Source organism: Fundulus heteroclitus, unplaced genomic scaffold (genome assembly GCF_011125445.2).
Source record: "Fundulus heteroclitus isolate FHET01 unplaced genomic scaffold, MU-UCD_Fhet_4.1 scaffold_70, whole genome shotgun sequence".
Classification (NCBI taxonomy): domain Eukaryota; kingdom Metazoa; phylum Chordata; class Actinopteri; order Cyprinodontiformes; family Fundulidae; genus Fundulus; species Fundulus heteroclitus.
In genome coordinates, this window is record NW_023397143.1 from 354,310 (window position 1) to 376,269 (window position 21,960).

At 37.6% G+C, this 21,960-nt stretch overlaps 2 protein-coding genes across 3 annotated transcripts; one reads left to right on the forward strand and one right to left on the reverse strand.

Moving 5' to 3' along the window:
- Positions 1-2,554: 2,554 nt before the first annotated feature.
- On the forward strand, positions 2,555-15,799 carry mat2aa (methionine adenosyltransferase II, alpha a). The gene is made up of 9 exons (XM_012876412.3): positions 2,555-2,861; positions 5,460-5,537; positions 6,110-6,232; positions 8,896-9,008; positions 9,097-9,240; positions 11,150-11,368; positions 11,518-11,700; positions 11,815-11,948; positions 13,573-15,799. The coding sequence occupies exons 1-9, from the start codon at positions 2,768-2,770 to the stop codon at positions 13,673-13,675; spliced, it is 1,191 nt and encodes a 396-aa protein (XP_012731866.2). The 5' UTR covers positions 2,555-2,767; the 3' UTR covers positions 13,676-15,799.
- A 314-nt stretch (positions 15,800-16,113) lies between these two features.
- Positions 16,114-21,159, reverse strand: LOC105935831 (prosaposin). 2 transcript variants are annotated; one of them, XM_021323505.2, is made up of 10 exons: positions 20,956-21,159; positions 20,815-20,864; positions 20,254-20,328; positions 18,317-18,439; positions 18,091-18,201; positions 17,920-18,000; positions 17,648-17,828; positions 16,664-16,722; positions 16,518-16,583; positions 16,114-16,442 (listed from the first exon to the last, which is right to left on the reverse strand). In XM_021323505.2, the coding sequence occupies exons 1-9, from the start codon at positions 21,005-21,007 to the stop codon at positions 16,527-16,529; spliced, it is 789 nt and encodes a 262-aa protein (XP_021179180.2). In that variant the 5' UTR covers positions 21,008-21,159; the 3' UTR covers positions 16,114-16,442; positions 16,518-16,526. The 2 variants fall into 2 exon arrangements, with proteins under 2 accessions (XP_021179180.2, XP_012731869.2); XM_012876415.3 differs by having other exon boundaries at positions 18,088-18,201; positions 20,956-21,146.
- Positions 21,160-21,960: the final 801 nt, after the last annotated feature.

The following is a 21,960-nucleotide window of genomic DNA, read 5'->3' on the forward strand; positions in this document are numbered from 1 at the left end:
AGAAAAAAAAGCGCAGGGGAACTGGCTTCAAGTACAAAGTTTCATCTGGTGAATGCTGGGTGGTCCTTTTTTAAAAAAAAAAAAAATGGATCAACAGTATTTTTTTAGCATAAGCGGCAGGTCATTAGTTGTATAAATTATGTAAAAAAAAAAAAAAAAGGAGAGTAAGTGCAGCCAATATAAAACATACTTTTCCTTGTCTGAAATTAAATTCTAAGTTCTAAATTGGTTTTGGCAGAGCAGTACTGATTAGTTTTATTTCCCTTTGTAACCCTGAAACAGACAGATCTGTGATCTAATTTGCCACAACCAGAGCTGTCCTGAGGCATGGTCGAGTTCAGCTGCAGCTCCAGTCAGCAAGGAGCCCCCAAGAGCTCTTAACTTATATAGAATAGACTTTGTATATAAATTCTAGTAATGTTGAAAAGTTTATTAATTTCAGTAACTCAGTTCACTAAGTGACACATTACATAGATGAATTACACAGTCTTTATTTCTGTAAAATAGGATGATTTCCCACTTACAGTAAATGAAAATATCAGATTTAAGATTACAATGTTACAACAGACCAATTAAAAAAATACAAAATCGTTAGCTTCATGAAAATTATGTTCAATACCTGCTTATAGGTTGTTATGTTTAAATGAGCTGACAAGCCTAATCCAAGGGCATATTCTAATATGCTGAATATGACATCAAGAAGGGGTCTGTTCAAAATTTACTGCAATAGCTTCTACGTAGCAAATTTGAAATAGTTATTTTAATTCAGACCTAAGTTTAAAAATAAAATGTTTAAATGAACGGACAAATATACCAAGAAAAATCTTCATACGCGTACAAAATTATGTTAACCCTCAAAAAGGAGTTTGTAATATGTTGCAATATTGTGATTGTATTTAAGAATTTAAATTTAAGAATAACAATCCCTTTATTGTCCCGCAATGGGGAAATTCGGGTGTGACAGTGGCAAACACACACACACACACACACACACACACACACACACACACACACACACACACACACACACACACACACACACACACACACACACACACACACACAGTTACACACAGTTACACACAACTATTTACAATGACAAGAGGAAGAAAAAAAGCACAAACCATACTAATCTAAAATTAGCTTAAAAGAAACACCAAAAGTAGAGGATAAAAGTAAACACCAGATTAAATATTAAATATTGCACAGTGGAAAATATTTATCAGTGGAAAAAAAAAACTCCAGCCTGTTTACATAATGCACGATAATGGAATATGCAACTTGCATGATAGTGCGGCAGAATACCTAGCTAAGGCATGTGCAACTTACTTTATCATCTGGGAACAGTGTAAACAATTAATGGCCGGATCAGAACCTGTGGAACCATTAGCGTGATGTAAACAGTTATAATGTCTGTTGGGAGCAGATTATAAAGTCTGACTGCAGCCGGGGGAAACAACCTGCAGAAGCGCTCCTTAGAGCATCTGGGATGCAGCAGTCTATCAATAAAAGAGCTCTGCAACAGCTCCATGCATGTGGTGGGAGGCATTAGCCATCAGTGATGTGCTTTAACTTGCAGTCCTTCTGTCTTCCACTAACGTGTGCAGAGGACATCCAGCACAGAGCCCTCCTGATGAGTTTATTCAGCCGCTTCCTCTCAGCTACAGATAGGCTGCTGCTCCAACAGACAATATGCTCTCTATGCAGTCTGACTGCACTTCAGCTACATTATATAGAAAGCTGAAGGGAAATTTTAGACTCCAATGTTCAAAGCTGAATGTGCAGTTGTAATTGCAGGGAACGTTATCGACATTTCGCTGTACCACCTTGCTTTTTATGTTATTATTTGTGCTTATTATGTAGACTTGACAGCTAAGGTTTGTGTGTGATTTCCTAATGAGAAAAACGCACTAAACCCTATACGTAAGTTGTCAGCTACTATACCGCGAAACAAAAATAGGCATATTTGCACTATTATACATTGCAAAATACACATACATTTATTAGAAATGAATATAGGGTGTACATACCCATTTATGAACGTATTGTTTCTTTATCTTTCATTTTCTGTATTTAAGATAAATGTCTGTGAAACTGCGGATTAAATCGTTTAGATTCAACTTTATTGTTATTACAGATGTACAGAGCATTAACATGCGGTGTAGCATCTAACCAGAGTGGCAATAAGCAGGAAAAGCATGCAGCCTAAATGGTGTATATGATGTATGTATATATATATATATATATATATATATATATATATATATATATATATATATATATATATATATATATATATAGACTACATTTACAGATGAAATCTATGTACTGGTGAGACCATATAGGAGGATAAACAAAATTGATTGAGGTACTATTGACATATACAGATGGGTTTGTGCGTTAAATGTTAGTAGACTACACACAGAAACTGTAATATAGCTTACAATAAAGGAAAATATGCAGATGATACATTGGGTGATGTAAATATTCAAGTAATGGCTGCCGTTTCTCTCCTCGTGGATATGTTTGTTTTGCTGGAGTCAGGACACGCCCCCCTCAGCACCACATGGTCCAGCCGGGCTCTGCATCAGTAAGCGGAGGGACTGCAGGAGTCCAATAAATACAGCTCTCTGCTCCACCGGCTTCCACTCAGCTGGCTGAAGCCGTGGTCGTCTGCTGGTGCCCGGGCGAAGGGAGGCAGCGTTTAGCTTCACAGTCCGCTCCCAGCAATCCGCCGCTAGCCCGCGTTAGCTAACCGCGCCTGAAGATGAACGGCCACCTGAACGGCTTGTACAGCCACTCGCTCCACGATGAAGACTGCTTCCTCTTCACCTCCGAGTCGGTCGGAGAAGGTCACCCCGGTGAGTGTTGACCGTTTTCCGCCTGGGTCTGTGCGGACCACCGTCCGTTTCCCTGACCCAGATAATTAGCCTAGCTTAGCATCGCGTTAGCTTCTCAAACAAGGTCATGTGGCTGGTTTGTTGTGCGCGTGTCTGCCTTGGATTATCACTTAGCTCTGAATGCTAGTTTTAAAAAAAAAATAAAAACACGTATTAAAAGTCTGAATCAGCAATAAAGTTGAAACAAGAATTGGCAAATAAATCGCAGATAGTAACAGAAGTATTTTCCAGCAGAAATCTGGATAATATAGCGGCTTTTTATGGACCACTATGTTTCATCAGGCTAAAAGCTAAGCTAAGCTAAAACAGGCGTCCATCACTGTATCTCTTCCAGGAGCGAGTTTCACACACTTTTATATGTCTTCATTTTAGATCTGTGGTATTTTTTTGGGCGCTTCAGCACCTAGCCACAGTGCTAGGTGCTGAAGCTAACATGTGTCAGGGGTTGTTGTGCCTGATGGTCACATGTTCTCATGCAATCTGCTTTTGGCTCATAAATGATGGGTTGTTTCATGGCTATCCAGAGGTTTGAAGAGTTCAGCATCTATAAATCATGGACTGATCAAACCTGGCATTATTACCTTTTACTTTGGAATGGACTACACTAATGGCTTAGATAATTATCACTATATGGTTTAAAGGCTAGTGTCAAAAATTGTGTCAGTTTTGATTATAAACTGAAAGAACATCCATCCATTGTCATTTTTTACACAAATATGTGAAACCAAAATGTTTACCAATCTAATTGCTTGACAGAAAAGCGACAATTATTTCTGGTGTTGCTTAAGTTATTTAAAATATTGATTAATAATCAATGTAATTGTTTTATAGTCAAAACGGCAAACTATTTTGATCAACACCCACCAAATGTATAATTAGTTGTTGTTTTTTTTAAGCCCAGTAACAATAATTTGTTTCTGCCCACTTAGCTCTTTATAGAGCAAGTATAGCAGGTAGATATACATTTTTACGTTTTTAGTTGGGTTAAATGTTCTAGCTTTCAAAACTAGTTGGATCTCTTGTTTAAACGAGAAGGAGCGGAGTAGCCTTCTTTCAGCCAGCTGACATGGAGTGTGCAGCAACAGGTTGGGGAGGGGCAGCAGTCTTTCACTAAATTCTTTATATGGTCAGAGAAAGTTGAAGCTTTCAAACCATAACTGTAAATAAGTTAAAGATTTTACAAATGGCCATGTGCCTTTTTTAAAGAGCACATTTTTGTTGTTGAATACATTCAGTTAAGGGTTGACTTGAGCTTATTAAAGGAAGTTCTGATTGCTTTAGAGTAGTAAAGTATCTCCGTGCTGGGATTGGATGTGAATTTCTTCTTTTAATCTTTGCTCGGTTTCCGACTTACAATGCAGTGTCTGATAGAACGCTGCTGTAATTTACCACAAACATCTTTCAGAGTAGATTAAGAAGAAGAGGCAATTTTACAAGATTAATAACTATATATAAGTTTTTGTTTGTGCGTTTTGTGAACTACAGACTTGGGGCCTGTTGCACCGGCCAGCTTCTCTCTTTTACAATACACCAGCTCTACTGCTGAGGATAATAGGCTTACCTCTACTTCTAAGTACTGGGCAGACTACCTCCCCATCTGTGGGTGTAAAGAAGTCTAATCAGTGCCTTTTTTTTATTTTTTTTATTTGCTGCACAGGCTTTACATTTATGAGTAGCAAGTAAAATGATCTATAAACCATTTTGGTGTATTTGGATGCTGTCAGCTAAAAACGTACAGCCAAAAACAAACCCTGGACCTCGATGCAGTGCTTCCACTTTCACCAACGGTGCAATGGTTGATGTCACACAGATCCAAATGGATCTAGAGATGGCAAGATGACACGCACTGTAGTTCATCCCTTCTATGTCCTTTTTTTTTTTTTTTTTTTTTTTTTTTTTTGTAGCCACACTTTGCCTTTTCATCCTAACTTGCATCTATTTCCTATCCTTGTACTTAACAAATGCAAATAGCTTTAATTCCTTTTGGAGACAAATAACCACATTAAGCTCTTGCTTATAATTTACTCTGGATTGTGTCTTCTAAATGTTTGCTTTGCATTCATTGATGTCTCTGTTCAGGCCATTTGACCTTTTTTTGAGATATGACTGATCAAATAAAAATAACCCCTGAGGACCTTTCTGCTGGCCGGTGATATTTATCGGAGTCTCATAACTACATTTCCTGGCTGCACAGCCTGAGCAGATTATAGAAGATTGCATTAAATGTAAAAAAAAAAAAAACCTGGAGATTATCGTAGCTTCCATGGGCTGCTGTCTGCTGCTTTCTGTCATGTCGCGTCCTCTCAAAGTAAAGTTAGCCACGCTGATAAAGAACTGCTGCATCACGTAAGAGAACATGGGATTAGTGGGGCAGATGTAACACTTTAATTGGCCAGGATTTGGGTTTCAAATCAGAGACAGTTTGTGTGCACTTGCACTCTGATTCTTGGGAAAAGGGTTAATTTGTTTGATATGTAAAGAATTCAGTAGATCTGCTTATATAAATGGTTTGATTCAGTAATAGTTTAATGACAAATGCTATGTGCTTTTCTTCCACAGATAAGATTTGTGACCAGATCAGCGACGCCGTGTTGGACGCTCACCTGAGACAAGACCCCGACGCCAAAGTGGCCTGTGGTAAGCGTTTGGAGATCAGCTCCGTCCATCAAATCTGTTCTTTACCAGAGCCGCAGTGTTAAAGCCTGCTTTTAGACCAGCCCTGGACTTCTCCTACACGGGGAGAGGTTTTCAGATGTTTCACAGGATTATTACTCTGAAATAATTTCTCGTTTGGGGAAGAAGGAAAAAAAATTGACCCATCCTACCTACACTCAATTATAGGCTGAAGGTCCCCTTTGTTTGCTTTGCTGGTTCTGTGTAATTATTGTTTGCTTTGTAGCTGAATCCCGCAGCGATGCAGAGGATGAAAGCTCTAAAAGCTTTCAGGTTGCAGTTAGGTTGGTCCTTAATGGACCAGATGCATAAAGTGCAAATTGTTGCCTGTTTGTGGTTTGGAGCTCCTCATCGTCTCCAGCTGAACAGAACTGGAAATGTTTGATCAGTGTTGCCGTGCTGCTCTGTTCTTGGTCTACGCTGAAGGCAACAGAGTCCAACGTTACCGGCACATCTTCAATATCTCCCTAGAGTGGAGTACGGGTGTTTAATTATAACTAGATCTGTCTCTTACACTAAATGTTTTTTGTCTCCAGAGACTGTAGCTAAGACGGGGATGATCCTGCTTGCGGGGGAGATCACCTCCAGAGCCAACGTTGACTATCAGAAGGTTGTCAGGGAGACGATCAAGGACATTGGCTACGACGACTCCTCCAAAGGTACTTCTAGAGAAAGAAAGCTGCTAGTTTGATTCAAATCCAGTCACGTGATTACTTTTTTGCCTTTGAAAAGCAGTTCGGGCTTATGGGAAAGAGATTATTTGATTATAGCATGTAAAATTTGGCTTTATTAAACATAAACTATCTGGTTATAGTTAGAATGTTAAAATGTTTTATTTTTACTCTTTAGCCAAACAAGCAGATGTTGCTCTTTTTTAGTGTTTTTTTTTTTTTTTACTAAACCACACACTTTTTTTCATATTCTTAACCTCTGTGTGAATCTACGTGCATCTATTGACCTGTTCCTGTGATGGCGGTACACCTAAATGACCCCACTGTGAGACAAGGAACGATATTTCTATTTAAAAAAAAAAGGCTCTGCTTCATAAGTTTTAGAATTACATGACCTTGACAAAGCGCCCAAAACAAGGCTAAAATAATCCTGTATGGCCATTTTTATGGCACGTTTTGGTTTATCGATTTGGTCGGGACCGATCCATTGCCAAGTTTCAGGTTAGGTTTGCAGGTCGGCGTAGAGCTGTGGGGCTGCAGAGGAAACTGGACTGATGTGAAGTGGTACGAAATTTCAGGTGATGTGTTTATTAATTAATTTTTCTTCTTGATTTTTCGGCATCAACTTAGAATGAGATAGATTGCTCAGCAGGACAAAGGCCATACAAATTCATGCCATTCCACACATGAAGTTAATAATAAATTTGCACTGTTGCTCATTTATTTGTCTGGATGAAGTCGACTACAAAACAACTTTTAGCTTCTGAAATGGGACCTCTGAGCTCAGGTTTCTCGGCCAGATGGGGGGGTTATAATTAGAAACAAGGTTGCGTTATCAATCAGAACTATGCCTGGGAATAATTGTGATACTTCAGCGGAGGATTAAATGCCACAAAATCTCCTTACATCCATTTAAGGAGATTTAAACCGTCTGTGGCGGTTGGTCTCTGGTGCATAATTGCTCACTGGAGCAATGGTTTTCTGGATTGAACAGATTTTGTTGTTTTTGGGCAGGTTAGTGATTAAACAGAAAAGTCCTTGGGAAAGTAAATTAAATTGGAGTTATACAAACATTTAGGAGCAGCCATTGAGAGGGTAAACGTGGGGCAGTGAGGTTTTTAGCCTTTCTAAGTTAGAACAGAGGTTGGTTGTGGCCGAAATGGGTCTGGTCTCAACTAGCTTTGCAGGTCACACATTTAAAAAGTACAGTCTGCCTCTTAATCCAGTGTTCTGCAGCCTAATGAAAGACTGGATTAGAGGGGTCTTAGGGCTGCACTTCATGCTGCACCACTTTAATTTCACTGTTAAATAATTAGCTTTGAACCAGCAAGCTATTAAAATATTACATGTTCAGCATTTGCACAAGGGACTAATGCTGTCTTAAAGTTGGAAAAAGAAAAATCCAAACTAAATGCAAAACTTCAATAGTCCTTAAGTACAACAGTTTTTAAACTTGATTATTCTTCTTTTTTTATATGCTTTGTTTGGTTGTATGATTATTTTTATTTATTTTTTTATGAATTTACCCATCAGTATATTTGTTTTTGGCTTAATAAATGAATTGCCTAATTGAGATGTTTTAAAAAAAAAAAAAAAAAAAAAGAAATGTGTATATCTATATATGTGTATATGGATATATATATAGTATATATATAATATATATATATATATAGATAGATATATATAGTATATATAGATATATATATATATATATATATATACTATATATATATATATATATATATATATATATATATATATATATATATATATATATATATATATATATATATATATATATATATATATATAAAAATCCCTAGACAGCTTTTATTTAGATTGAACTGTACCCTTGGTTGTTGAACTAGGTCTTGCAAATGAAAAAAAGTTTAGCTTAAGTGTGTCTTACTTTAATCTATGAATCACCATAACTTCTTTGACAAGTCCAAGAGCTCTAAATGTAAAAAAAAAAAGGATCAAATTTATTCTGAATGCTATAAAAGCAGTGAAACTGTCCTATACCAGACAAAAAAAATGGAATCCATTTTTAGCATTGCGTTTTATTTCTGGGGGATCAGCAGTTAATAAGACCTGACTACTGTACAAGAAGGCTTACAGCAGTGTTTTCGCTTTAATACCCAGAACCTTTAAAAAGACAATCCAGCAAAAAAATCCAGAAATTTAAAGGAACAATGAGTAATAATTGGTTAAAATCGCAGACACAAGGCCTTTCAGGGAGACCGGCCATTTACTGAACTGTGCGTTGTTGCTGTGAGATGGCACTGAGTTTTTACCTCCGCAAGACGGATATAGGATGTATTCTCCTCCATTTCTGGTCCGCTTCTCTTACTTGCTTTCATATTTTCATGCTGCTGCTCTTTCTTCCAAAATAAAACACCAAATGCTGCGCTCTGTGTTGAGAACTCTCTTATGATTGGCTCAGGAAGCAGGAAGTAAACACAGGCTACACTCTGAACCAAAGTAGTTCTGGACCGCACCTCAAGGTTTGACAGGAGAAAAACTAAGATATTGTTGAGGTAGAGGACCGATAGGTTATAGGGGATGTTGCTTTCATCCTGGGGGACAAATGAGAATGATATTTAGGTTGATTTAAAATCTCTTGTATGACAGCTGGTCATGTTATTTCACAGGTTTTGACTACAACACCTGCAATGTGCTGGTGGCTTTGGAGCAGCAGTCTCCGGACATCGCTCAGGGCGTTTATCTTGACCGTAAAGAAGAGGACGTCGGAGCCGGCGATCAGGTTTGTGTTCGGTCCGCAGTTGGACCACTGACTATATAGTCTTGTTAGTTTGTCGATGTCCTGACTGGTGTCTGCATCTTCTTCACAGGGTCTCATGTTTGGTTATGCCACCGACGAGACCGAGGAGTGTATGCCCCTCACCATCGTCTTGGCTCACAAGCTCAACGCCAAGATGGCCGAGTTGCGTCGAGATGGAACGCTGCCGTGGGTCCGACCCGACTCCAAAACTCAGGTTAGACGAGCAGGGTCACCCCGTAACGTTTGTAAAAGTATAAATAAAAGAGCATAGTAAAATGTTTAAGTATCCAGACTTGATTTAAGATAATGAAACAAAGAATGGAAATATGACTTCTGCATTGGTTTATAGTCGAATGATAGTCTTTTTATTTTTGATTTGCCATATTTAACTTGAGTCTTTGTCCAAGTCATTCATCATTTTAACCAAAAGCCCAAATAAGAAAAAACTTAGCCATTTATCACACTGCTCAGTTGGAAATGAACTGCAAAGTAGGTAAAAGGTGAGTGAGTCCATTCTGCTGTGGCCTCCAAGGGTCGCCACAGAAAGTCTGGGCTGGGCGGTATGGCTTAGAAATAAAATCTGATTTTCTCTTTTAACCAAATCCGATTAATCAATTTCCTTCCCTTTTGTTTCATTAAAACAAATGGCTGAAATGATTTTATAAAATGTACTTTGTATTCAGGTCAAATGAGATTATTGAAATAAAAGCGCAACTTATTATGCGCTTCAAAGCATGCTTATGAAACAAGATGGTCGGCTCCACCGTAGTAAATAATGAAAATGTAACACAAAACTATTACTGCTAGTTGTATTACACATCTAAGAACACTTCATTAGTGTAACTTCACAAAAACTTAAAAAATGAGTAAATAACTCAAAGTGCCTCGTTTTAGGGTTTTATATTGTCAAAAAACGGTTTTTTGACAATATATTTTCCTAAACATATATTCAACATCACATGCTATTACCAAAACAATTTCTGCTTTTTAAACTCATAGTGCAAAGATTCATGGAAGCCCAGTAGAGAAAAAAAAGGTAACTATTTTCCAAAATTAAATCCTCAGGAGCTGCAATCAGCTGATAAAATGTATTTATTACCCAGCTCTACACACAGTTTCTGCGACGGATGCCCTTCCTGACTGCCGAGATTCAAACCCTGATCATATAGAAACGGGACAGACTTGACCCGCTACACCACAGAAGGACGTTTGTTTCATTAGGAGCTTTGAATTTGGGGATTTATAGAAACCATGGACATGAAAATATTTCGACAGCTGTTGTAGAAGAAAGATGTATGACTTAACCATGAAGTCGTTGCACAATGTTGCGTTCAAAGGGCCTTATTTCTTCGAAAGGGGTAATATTGCCATCTAGTGGTGACTCTGTAGAAATCTGAACAAGAGCTAGTAGTCCAAGCCTGATGGCTACAATCGTGAATCCAAAATTGTTGTTGTTGTTGTTTTTTTCCAGCATTTTTTTTTTTTTTTTTTTTAAATTGGCTCAATTAATGGCTTAATTACCTAGTTAAAAAATATTAGAATAGAGCTAATTGAAGTTACACCCCCACCTTCAGCGGGCGATTGCAGAATCATTGATATATTAAGTTTGGGGTATTGTTGGTGAAACAATTTGGCCTACAATTTTAATTTTAATGCAAAACGTTTTTATTACTGAACAAGCTGCTATTGGCTGAGAAGTGTCCTTGTTTCTTACTAGTCGGTGTTACTGAATGTTTCTGGATAAACTTGGTTCCCGTGTGTGCTTGTGTTTTCTTTTTTCTTTTTTTTTTTTTGTCCTGCTTATATAACAGATTAAAAAACAATGTTAAACATTCCAGGAATTTAAATTAATTTAGCAATTCAGGTACATTATGAGAAACGACTAATGTTTTGCACTCTCCAGTTTTATCCCTCAGGTATCCTCACTCTTGACGTCCTTCTGATCCGAACAAATTAAACCCGTTGTTTGAACCAGTTATTTGTACCCTAAAACTATATAGCTTTTTAGCCGACACCCATGAGAATACTTTCAAACTCTTGTATGCCTTCATAAATCAGTGGAACATTTCAGGCATCAGCAGGTTTTGTTCAATCTCGCGTTCTTCTTGTCCTTTTCCATCCAGGTGACCGTTCAGTACCGGCAGGACCGAGGAGCCGTGGTGCCGTTGCGCGTCCACACCATCGTGATCTCTGTGCAGCACGACGAGTGCGTGAGTTTGGAGGAGATGCGTCACAGTCTGAAGGAACAGGTGGTGAAAGCCGTGGTTCCCGCTGGGTACCTCGACGACGACACCATCTACCACCTGCAGCCCAGCGGCCGATTTGTCATTGGAGGTCCACAGGTGAGAGAATGGCTTTATTACTGCTGTATCAATTTAGAAACATCTGGATTGTACATAGTTCAGTATAAGGTACACATTGTACATTTTTATTATCTTCTACTTTTTAAAAAAAATATATATATCTGTAAATGTACATTTCTTTCCCACAGAGTGATGCCGGTTTGACCGGACGCAAGATCATTGTGGACACCTATGGCGGCTGGGGAGCCCATGGAGGTGGAGCTTTTTCTGGGAAGGACTACACAAAGGTTGATCGCTCTGCAGCGTACGCAGCTCGTTGGGTGGCCAAATCTCTGGTGAAAGCGGGACTCTGCAGACGAGTCTTAGTCCAAGTAAGAATCCGCCATAGTTACGATTTAGGAAAACTAAACGTAATAAACTGAGATCTACATCCACCAGAAACGTCTGAAGTTGCATATATAAACGGATCTGTCTGCTGTTTTTAGGTTTCCTACGCTATAGGAGTATCCCATCCTCTGTCTGTTTCCATCTTCCATTACGGGACCTCTCAGAAGAGTGAGCGAGAGCTGCTGGACATCGTGAGAAAGAACTTTGATCTCCGTCCAGGAGTTATTGTGAGGTAAAACGGGACGTCCGTTGTAGCCTGTCGCAATATTTTAGTTAAATATTCTGTTTTATCTTTTTTAACTAACAAGTTAATGATCTCTATAAAAAAAAAAAGGCAAGAATTTGCAATTGGTTGCTTTTGAAAAAGTTCTGCAAGTTGATTTTTAGACCACTAAATCTTTTTTATGCAATTTCGCAATTAAAAAGATGAAAATTCAACACATAAATTGACCTTTAGCCCTACAGATCTTGCCTTAGTCATCCTAGCTCAACTCGCCACTCCTTAACACTTTTCAGAAAAGAGAACTGCAAAGCTTTTTGTGAAATTATTTCCTTTTTTTCCACCATGCAATTGCAGAAAAAAACAGTTAACAGGAACTATGGAGGTCAAGATCAGGTTTAAAGGACAAACATCTTGTCCTGATAACCAACTGGAAGACTTTTACTGTTATTCATGGGCACTAAAGCCTTTATGATTAATTATTTTTGTAAGTGGGTACAGCAAAAAACATGTTAAGTGTGCAGAATTGAATCAAAAGACCCCAAACTGATGAGTTGAAGGTGGTTTGAGCCTGCTTTGACCTTGTGTATAAAGAAATAATGTCTCCAATAAATGTTAAATTATACAAGCAAACATCTAAACATACTAGTAATCCAACATTTTACTATAAATTTCCCCAGGTGGCTCTAAATACTGTAGACGTGCACTAAAGAATCAACCACTGAGCAGAATTGGACAATTTTCAGGTTGATGGGCCCATAATTGTGACCCACAAGGAAGCAGCATGTTTGAGGTGATGCCTTTTTTAAAAGACATCCAGAGTTGGGCCTCGAATTAAATCCAATGTTTTGAATTAACCTATCAGAAGCGTACAAAACCACAATGTCATCATCTGGGCTTTAATTGTTTGAAAAGCATTGTAGGCAAAGTGATTCAAGAAAATGTGGAACCCTTCTCTAAGGTTTTTGCTTATTACTTTGGTATTAAGCAAACAGGATAAAAAAGTATGCTAAATACACAATGATACCTTTTTTCATGTCTTTTAATAGAGCAAAATTTTTAAACTTGTGTATTTCTCAGACCATAAGGCACACCGAATTATAAACTGCATTAAATATTGTCCCGTAGTGTGTAACATCTCTCCGCGTACACACATACTATCTCAGAGGTAGAGCTATCCGTCTCTGTCGGGAGGACAGAGTAGTTGGACTACACTGTCCTGTTTCTAACATAAAGCCAAAACAAACTTCAATGTTATATTGAATTAATTTACTTGGTTTATTGCTGCTAGCACAAGCTGACTTGCATGAATGCACTTCTAGTTTCAACATTACAGTCAGGCAGTCTTGTAGACAGCTCAGGGGTCCAATCAGGTAGTGACAGTGCTCTGAATATCCATTGAGCACAGCGGCTTCGATGCTATCTAAAGTCATACTTACACATTTTAACAGATTTTTGAGCGCATTGTACCACATAAAATGAGTCAGTAAACACAACTTTAATCATGTATAAGACGCACCAGATCATAAGACGCACCATCAATTTTTGAGAAAATTGAACAATTTTGAGTGTGCCTTTTTATAGTCTGAAAAATACGGTACTTAAAAAAAAATCATAATTTTTGTTTTGTCTTAAGGGACCTCGACCTGAAGAAGCCCATCTACCAGCGCACGGCCTCCTACGGTCACTTTGGTCGGGACATGTTCTCATGGGAGGTGCCCAAGAAGCTGAAATACTGAAGCACCCTGTTCTCCTGTAGCACACCTCCACCGTCCTACGTATAAACCTGGTTTTCTCCCTTAGCACACTCCCCCACCTTCCATCCTCTCCTCCTCTTCTTCTTCTTCACTTTTGTTTTGCTCTTACATCAGAACACCATCAACCTAGATGGCCTTTGTCCAACTATTTGCAAATTTACAATAATTTTACATGAAACAATATAATTTTTCCACATTTACTATATAAATTTCTTTTTCTTTAACGGTGGATTTCAGATTTAGGTTTCCAAATGGCAAACATTAACATTTCTGCCATGTTTCACTCCGGTACAGATGAAGAGGTGAGCCAGTTTGTGCTCCTTTGCTTTTATCCAAGAGAAAAGGGGGAAAAAAACATCACTTCTATTTATTTTTTCCTCAAACTTCAACATTACAAATGAAAATCAGACTTTTTTTTCATTATTTAGTTACATGTGCCTTTCCTTCATAACATTGTGTTTTTCTGACGTTTTACAGAGAAGTCAGAAGCTGCTAATTACCTTATGGTTATGTTGGACGGCACCCAGAGTATTTTGTAGGTATTTATTTTCTAGGTTTAAATTGTCAGTAAGTTGACTAACATAAAGGCACAGATGTACCATATTCCTGAATGCAAACACTCCATCATCCTCTGATTTAATCACGTCTCTATCCCATGCTGGCTCAATGCACTGATTATTTATGTAATGCGGGACCGGAGCAGTCTGAGACGGCTTTTGAGCTCTCTCTGTCTGACTAGGACCTGAAACTGAGCAGACAGGTATGTTGGAAGATGAGGCACAGAGGACCCAGGCGAGACAAAGATGTTGGTGCACTGAATGTATTACTCCTCATCTTCTCAACAGTTGGTGCTTAGAAGCACCAAATGTGAAACACGGTTAGGAGGTGAATGTTTAAACTTTCAGCTTTAACTTTAAATTGTCTGCTAAATAAAATCTAATCTAATCTCTGCCCCAATGAGTACATGAAATTCTGCCTAACTAACCAGTTTGCCCCCTCCTGTCCTCTCAACAACTGTATAAAAGTGTTTAAACGAGTATTCCCAATGCTGTGGAGATATCAACTCAACGTTGGACTGCCCCACTAGCTCTCTTAGTAACTTTCCTCCTTGACATAGAAATCCCTGGGATATATACTATAGCATCTCCAGTTACTGAGATCATAGTTCTGTTGGGCTATATCATAAATCTAAATCTAAAAAACCACTGAAGTTAAGATTTGCTTTTGGTTTTCTCTTGCTCAATATTGTGGTTGTTAGTGTTTTACAGTAGGTAGGCTTTGGATTCTCACAGTTTAACTGCATTTACACCAATTTTAATTTTCTTTAAGCAGAAAGGCCCCATTTGCTGTCAAAGTCAGCATATTGTTATAGCTGTCCACAGTAATGTATTTTTAAACCTATTAAGCCAACATATAACCTGAACACCTGTTACATCTAGTGGTAATTTATACCTTTTTTTTGCCATTCTGGTCTTTACAGAGAAAAATGCATGTAACAGCCTGATGTTAGTAGATGACTTTATTCTAACTAATTACTTTGGGCTCTGGTTAACAGATGTGCTGCTCTTAGCTTGCCATCTGTAGCTTTAAGCCAGTGTTACCTTTAATAAGGAGGGACAGCTGGTCCATAGGAGCGTCTTTTCTGCTGCTGTACTGCAATGTGCAGCAACAGGTTTGGGAGGGGCAGTAATGGGTTACTGTACTCTGTACAGCTGGGAAAAGAGCTTAGGAATGGTATCAAGGTAAAATCTTTAGCCATTTTTAAACTTGACGTAGGGTTACGCCAGATGGATTTGTGGAGCGCTCACTGTGTCCGTCCAGTTAGCTGATGGGTTTTACTTGAGGTCAAATATTTTTATTTTACAATGTTTGCTTTCTAAACCTCATCCACGACTCAGACAAATAATTGGTTGGTGTTGTACAGAGAAACCAGCCTGTTTACATTGTCTGCAGCCGGGAGTTTGAAAGTGTCTCTTTGTTCAGTAAATGTATTTAAAAAAAGTGCCTTTTTCTCATTTACTGCAAATTAACCTAAATTCAGTTTGGTTCCTTCTTGTCTTTCTTCTCTGTCCTGAATTTTCCACAATTAAAAGCTCGTGAGTCTGACTTGTTGTTCTTTCGATGCAATGCATGGAGGTTCTTCTTTTAAGCGGTGACCAAATGTGTATATGAAAATACCAGTGAGAACATAGAAGCAGAAGTGATCGGCTTAAGCGGGGAAATGCAACGACCAAAAATAGTTTCCATTCTTGGTTTAACTATCACTTCTGCTCTCTGCAAGCATGCGGGTTATCATGCTTAAATTCGTATTCAATTTCAATTCTGGTGCAAGGCGTTAAAATATGGGCTACAGTTGTTTTTTCAGAATATTTCAACCTGTGGGGAAGGAAAAGGTGTATAAAGTTATTGAATATGTGAAATCGCATTAGGATCATTTTATTCCAATATAATAGGGAAAAAAAACATGATGGCATCTATTAAAGGCTAAAAACCTGAAGATCCAGGTGATGGTTTATTTGTACACAAAAGCAACTGGAACATGAAGATTTCAACCTCAGTTTTTAATTTCTTTGCAACTCCAGTCCAGCTAAATCATTTTGTTGGCGTTCTCCTCAGTCCAGCCAGTATAATCAAAATGCAATAGACAATAGGATACAAAATTACTGTAGAAAAGAAATGCAATCGAAAAGAAAACATTTGCATTTTGACGATGGAGTGTTCACTGGCGTAACGCCTGTTCTTCCTTGTCCTGTTGAAGGAAAAAAAATAAATATATTATTGCAGTTAAGTCTTTATATGCCTCGACTCGTCAGCATTTACCCACCTGAACAGTTTAGATTGTGTTGTAGTTCAGAGGCTTCCAGGCAAATTTCTGACAGTAGAACAAAGTCTGCATACAGAAGAGAGGCCATATATTAACACCAATAAGCCAAGCTGGTTGTTTCATTTCAACTGTTTACTTATACTTACTCCACATTTAAGGGCGGTGCTGACATCTCTGCATCTGTATGTCGTTAGTGTACACGGGTCTGTGAATTCAAAGGGAAAATTGGTTGGAACTAAATATGTATTTCCTCTGTGTATATATACATATTTTATCTGAGTTTATAAAACTAATGCTCTTTGAAGCTTAAAATGGTGGCCAGATGCTATTGGCTTAAAAGCCCTTGATAATTAAAATTTTTAGTTGGGCTTATTTTATTCTAATTGAAGGAAAATCCTACGGCAAATTCTTAAATACCTGGAATTTAGTTACGTTACTGTTACAAAGAAGCAAATTAACACATTTTAGTAAATGCTGACTACATTTTTTTTTCTTCTACTTTATGCAGATTTAATAAAGCTCGATATCATGGTGTAAACATGTTAAAAATACTTTTTCCTAATTTCCCCACTTTCGCATTTTATTTTAAAAAATAATTTTTTTCAGGTTCAAAGTTGATTAATCAGTCTTAAAATGTGTATCTCAGGATTCCACCTTCATAAAAAAGTGGAAGCAAATATTTAGTAAGTTATCTCAGAATACTTAATGGTCCAAATTATTTTCAACTAATATTTTCACCATATTCTAACATATGTCAAACAAATCAGGTCCATTGAAGAAGATCAATCTTGGTATTATTGGAATTTCAAATGTTTTGTATGAAAAACTGTATTTTGGAAGAATTTTGTTATTGAACACATATAGCAGATGCATTTTTTTTTTTACAGGTTGGGTTTTTGGGTTTGCCTGTGTGTTTCTTTAAATAGGCCAAACCTGAGCTCTCAGAAAATCTTCCCAGTTTTCAGATGTTTAACACACTTCAGGAACAGAAATAGATGCGTTTTATTTATTTATTTTTATTTTGGTGGCCCTTTTATTTGATAGACAAAGATAAAAAAAATAAAGTTGTGACTTAAACCTGCAGCAATGTAGAGTATTGGATTAGTGTACATTTAGAGACAATTACTGACCCACAAGAGCCTCCTGCCCTTTACACTGGTGGATGAGGGCACAGATGGCCTGAGGAGTGGCGTAGCCCAAGATTGCATCCAGCACTGATTTGCTAAACTTGCCAATAACGTCTTCGCACTGGTGACGATACGTGGCTGGCAAGATGTGGCAAATCTCTTCCAGCAGTTTGATTACGGCGCCCTGCAGACGAGAAGCAGGAAGCAAGAAAAGGTTGCATTTAATGTGTGTGCTGCTGCACGTAAAGTACTCCCCGCCTGTAAAAACGAATCACCTCAGTCCTTTCCTTAGGCAGCATCTCTTCCAAAGTTTTGAACAAGAAAATACAGAAGGAGCAGTGTGTTGCAGGCTCGCCCTGATAGACAAACACAAAAATCTTGGGTGAAAAAGAAATAGTGGTGTTACATTTTCATACATCATTGTGCAGTATGCGTTTACTGACATCGTCACTTTTCACAGCAGCCTTAAGGACCTCATTAACAAAGTAGCTGAGCATCTTCTGACGGTCTTCATCGGAGCCACACAGTCCAATCAACTTGCAGACCTCTGCTGGTTTCTGCAGAACCAAAAGGAGCAAAATGTAGAGGATGACTCATCCTATTTTTGATATATACGTACGTTAGGTGTTTGTTTTTGAAAAAGCCACAACTTGACTCAGGTCTCCAACTTACTACAACACCAGTAACAAAAGTGATGGCTAGTGGGAGCGCCTTGTCCACCTCTTCTTTGCAGAGTTTGGCAGCTGGCCCTGGCAGATGTGCACACAGACCATCAATCCCTGCCATGATCTTTTTCTGAAATGGAAAAAAAAAAATACAATTACTGACTTTAGAAAGACTGGACCGCTTTGCTCCTAAATGGAGAGCACCCCTAAACAGACAAGAAAACAAATCAATGACAGAAGCTGGACCACACCAACATGTTACTATTGCTTCCACTCAGCGGAAAAATGCTGGTACTTAAATAATTATGTTGATCTCAAATCTGCCAGGATTATAAGTAATTTGGATAAATTTTATCCATCTTGTTGGCTAATTTTATTATCTTAAAAGGACATAACTAAGGCCACCATACATGATTCCTAAAGCCAGCTGTATAAACGTACAACATGATTGACCAAAATAGTTTAGTGTATGTTATATGTATTTTTGGTTGGTGCAAATCAACGAAAGTACCACTGGCTAAAACATTTCATGAATTTGTACAACTTTTTGCAGAGATTCATCATTAGTGTAGCTGACTAAATTTGAGGCTTAGGTTGACACTGACAATTTGATGTAGCATTTGAGATAAATATTTTCTGAGAGCTGCAAATTTGAAATCTCACATGGTTAAATTAATAGCTTACTGGCTAAAACATTTCAAGAACGTATGCAGCTAGTTGGCCAAACTTGTTTGCTAAAGCTAATCCAGACAGCTATTTGTACGCCTGCCGGCTAAAATGGGACGCGTTTCTGATAGCAACGGTGAAGTGAACTGATAATATTATTGCTCTCAGAGTTTGGTTTCTAATGACCAGTCTAAAAAGCATCATAACAACTGCTTAATTTAGACCCACATTCAATTTTATGTTTGGGGAAGGTAATTTTGTTAATTATTTTAAGATGATTCATTTTTAGTGTAATCTTTTGGTGATCCTTGCAGGATTTTTAAACTAGGGGGGAAAACACCAGCAAGGAGAGTCAGGGTACATCCTGGAGAGATTGTGAATGCATCACAAAAACAATTGACAAAAAAAGCTCCATCTAAGGGCATTATGGTCTACAGTTAACCTAACATGTAGCTATATTGGTTGCAAAGGAGAAGAAAAGAAAACATGTATGCATTAGGGGCAAATGCAAACTCTACACAGAAAGTGCTGTGCCTGACCAGCAGTTGATTTACAAAGTTTCTGTTGTGTTTAAGCAGATTGATCACATTCACTTTGAAAATCTCTCTGCAGAAGTGTTCAATGATATTTTTCTTTTGTCCCATGACAAATAGCTCTACAAATGTATATATTATATTTATGAAACCACAGGGCCTTTTCTAAAGATTGTATTTCCAAAGACTTACATTAATCTTTGTTCATTGGTTTATGTCATCAAGCAAAATATAGTTCAAGGTGTAAAATGGTTACTTTTTTGGAGTAAAATGCTGCATGTTGAATTTTGAGAACTACTACATTATGGCTCACTATCGTTGAGATCAACAATCGCTTGGTTTAGTTAAGGATTAAGAAAGCGGATGTTAAAGATGTGGACAGAAACAACATCTTCCCGAGAACTCTCTTTTCAGTTTTTGTTCTTAGTAAAAAAGAGGAAGTGACTTTTTATTTGTGAGAAAACAGGAACATTTCTGTACTGTTTGTCTTGCAGTTCACACATGACTTGATCAGTGACATTTGGTATCAAGGAATGTGAAAAACGTGTTTCCACTGATAACAAAACCTGTTTTAAAAATAGCATTTCTATTCACCGGTAACTATTCAACCGCAAGTATATTAGCAACTGACTGCAGAACATTGTGTTTTTCAGACCTGACCTCTGAATGTAAACTTAAAGAAAATTGATAGTGTTATCAGTGGTCCAATATGAACGCCCAGGTATGTTTGCCCCATTGTTCTTACCTGTAGGTCAGCGTTGGACAGCATGTCAACAAGGAGTGTGACTATCTGGGTGCAGTCCTGGCAAACGTCCCCCGTCTGCATATAAAATATTGCATAATGAAGACAGATTCATTGAAATTTATCCTGTTTGACATTGTTCTTAAAGCACATGTAGGAGGACAGAATTTTACCTTCATGAAATTAACTTTATTTAAAAAGTGCCCCACAATCTTTAAGCAATTCAGTAGCATTCAGATTTAAATCTTTCCACTCATCTGTTAAGTTGGATTTAATACAATTTAAATGCCTGAAACTCATAATTCCCTTTATAGTATATTTTTGTGCAAAAAGAAAGTTAGTAAATGCAAAACTGTTTCACCATAAACAAAATGTTTTTGATGGACCTTTTTAAAATAATTTTGGTATTTGTTGGTTTTGGTTGAGTAATTTGTGAAATACTGTTGAAAATGCAGTGCAATTTCTTTCATTCTAAGCAAAAGCATCCTATCTGAATTATGTATTTTTAATCCAGGCTGTTTACATACAATGTTAATATGCTTGTAAAAAGTTGTAATCTCTTACTTCATCAGGAAGATTTTGCAAGTGATTCATGTCGTAAGTTGCAGTCAGAGCTGCAGGATGAAATTTAGCATCGCAGTTAAGGATGTTAATGACATTTGAGAAGTGTAACTTTTGTAAAAAGATTTACGTTAATTTTCTTACCATAGCCTTGGAGACCAAATATGAGAAGCAAAGGTAATATCTGCATGGCCATGGCTGCCTTCTGGGATTTTCTTGTTCAAGCGATTTGCTTCTCACGTCTCTGAGGGAACGGCATGTGAATTTTATACCTGAAAGTTCACCGGTTCTGACCCCCACCCACCAGACACAGATAAAAGAAAATACAATGCCAAGTTTTTTTTTTCTTCAGTGCAGCTGAGAGGGGGTTTCAGTTCCTCATACGAAGCGTGTAAACGCTCAACATGTTTTAAATGAAATAGATGTGATCACAGTTATAGTGATGAAGCTATTTAAAACATCTTTTTCTCATCCCTTCTGTTTCCTGTGTTGAAGCTGTGTTGTATGTTAAAGAAACATGTGCCCACTCCCATTAACTCTGTTTAAAACCCGTAATGGAGATTGTTTGTCTTAATTTGTGTCTTAAATAGATGGAAATCAGGTAAATGTGTATCCTTTTAAATAATAATAATAATAAACAGTTTGTATTTTTATCTTTCTGAAAACAAACTGTATTAGTGGCATTTTAAAGTCTATCTATTGAAGTTTAGGGCAGTTGTTAACTTGTGTGACTGATTTGTGATTTAGGCAAAATAGGCAGCCTGCGTAACTGTTATTTATTTTATTTTGAACCTTATTCTAACTGTTTGGCCTAAAAGGCTCCATCTCAATTAAATTGTACAACTGATAGCAACCAGTTGTACAATTTAAAAGTTAAAATGTAACTCAGAGAGAGATCAAATCACTCCAGTGCTAAGCTATTAACTGGCGGCCCCTGTTAGAAATAGAATGTAGTTGGACATTTTTTCTTTTTAAAGCATGGATGGCGATCTTCCTGTTTTTAAATCCTTCCTATTGTTTCTAACAATAGGAAGGTGTGATTTTTTGAAAAAAATCACACTTTTTTGTTGGAGCAAGTGTTTAAATCTGTTGTGATTTGTACACAATGCGTTGCGATGTACTTAACCCCACCCCCGCGACATTTTGTCA

What these genes read in the sequence shown, in the direction of transcription:
- LOC105935831 (XM_012876415.3), bottom strand. Translation starts at nt 21,007, where the DNA reads ATGGCCATGCAGATATTACCTTTGCTTCTCATATTTGGTCTCCAAGGC. An exon ending in ATTTGGTCTCCAAGGCTATG is followed by an intron (nt 20,865 to 20,955) that starts GTAAGAAAATTA and finishes TTCATCCTGCAG; the next exon opens with CTCTGACTGCAACTTACGAC. An exon ending in AGGGCAGGAGGCTCTTGTGG is followed by an intron (nt 16,723 to 17,647) that starts GTCAGTAATTGT and finishes TTGAATTCACAG; the next exon opens with ACCCGTGTACACTAACGACA.
- mat2aa (XM_012876412.3), top strand. Translation starts at nt 2,768, where the DNA reads ATGAACGGCCACCTGAACGGCTTGTACAGCCACTCGCTCCACGATGAA. An exon ending in GGTCGGAGAAGGTCACCCCG is followed by an intron (nt 2,862 to 5,459) that starts GTGAGTGTTGAC and finishes TTTCTTCCACAG; the next exon opens with ATAAGATTTGTGACCAGATC. An exon ending in CGTCCAGGAGTTATTGTGAG is followed by an intron (nt 11,949 to 13,572) that starts GTAAAACGGGAC and finishes TTTTGTCTTAAG; the next exon opens with GGACCTCGACCTGAAGAAGC.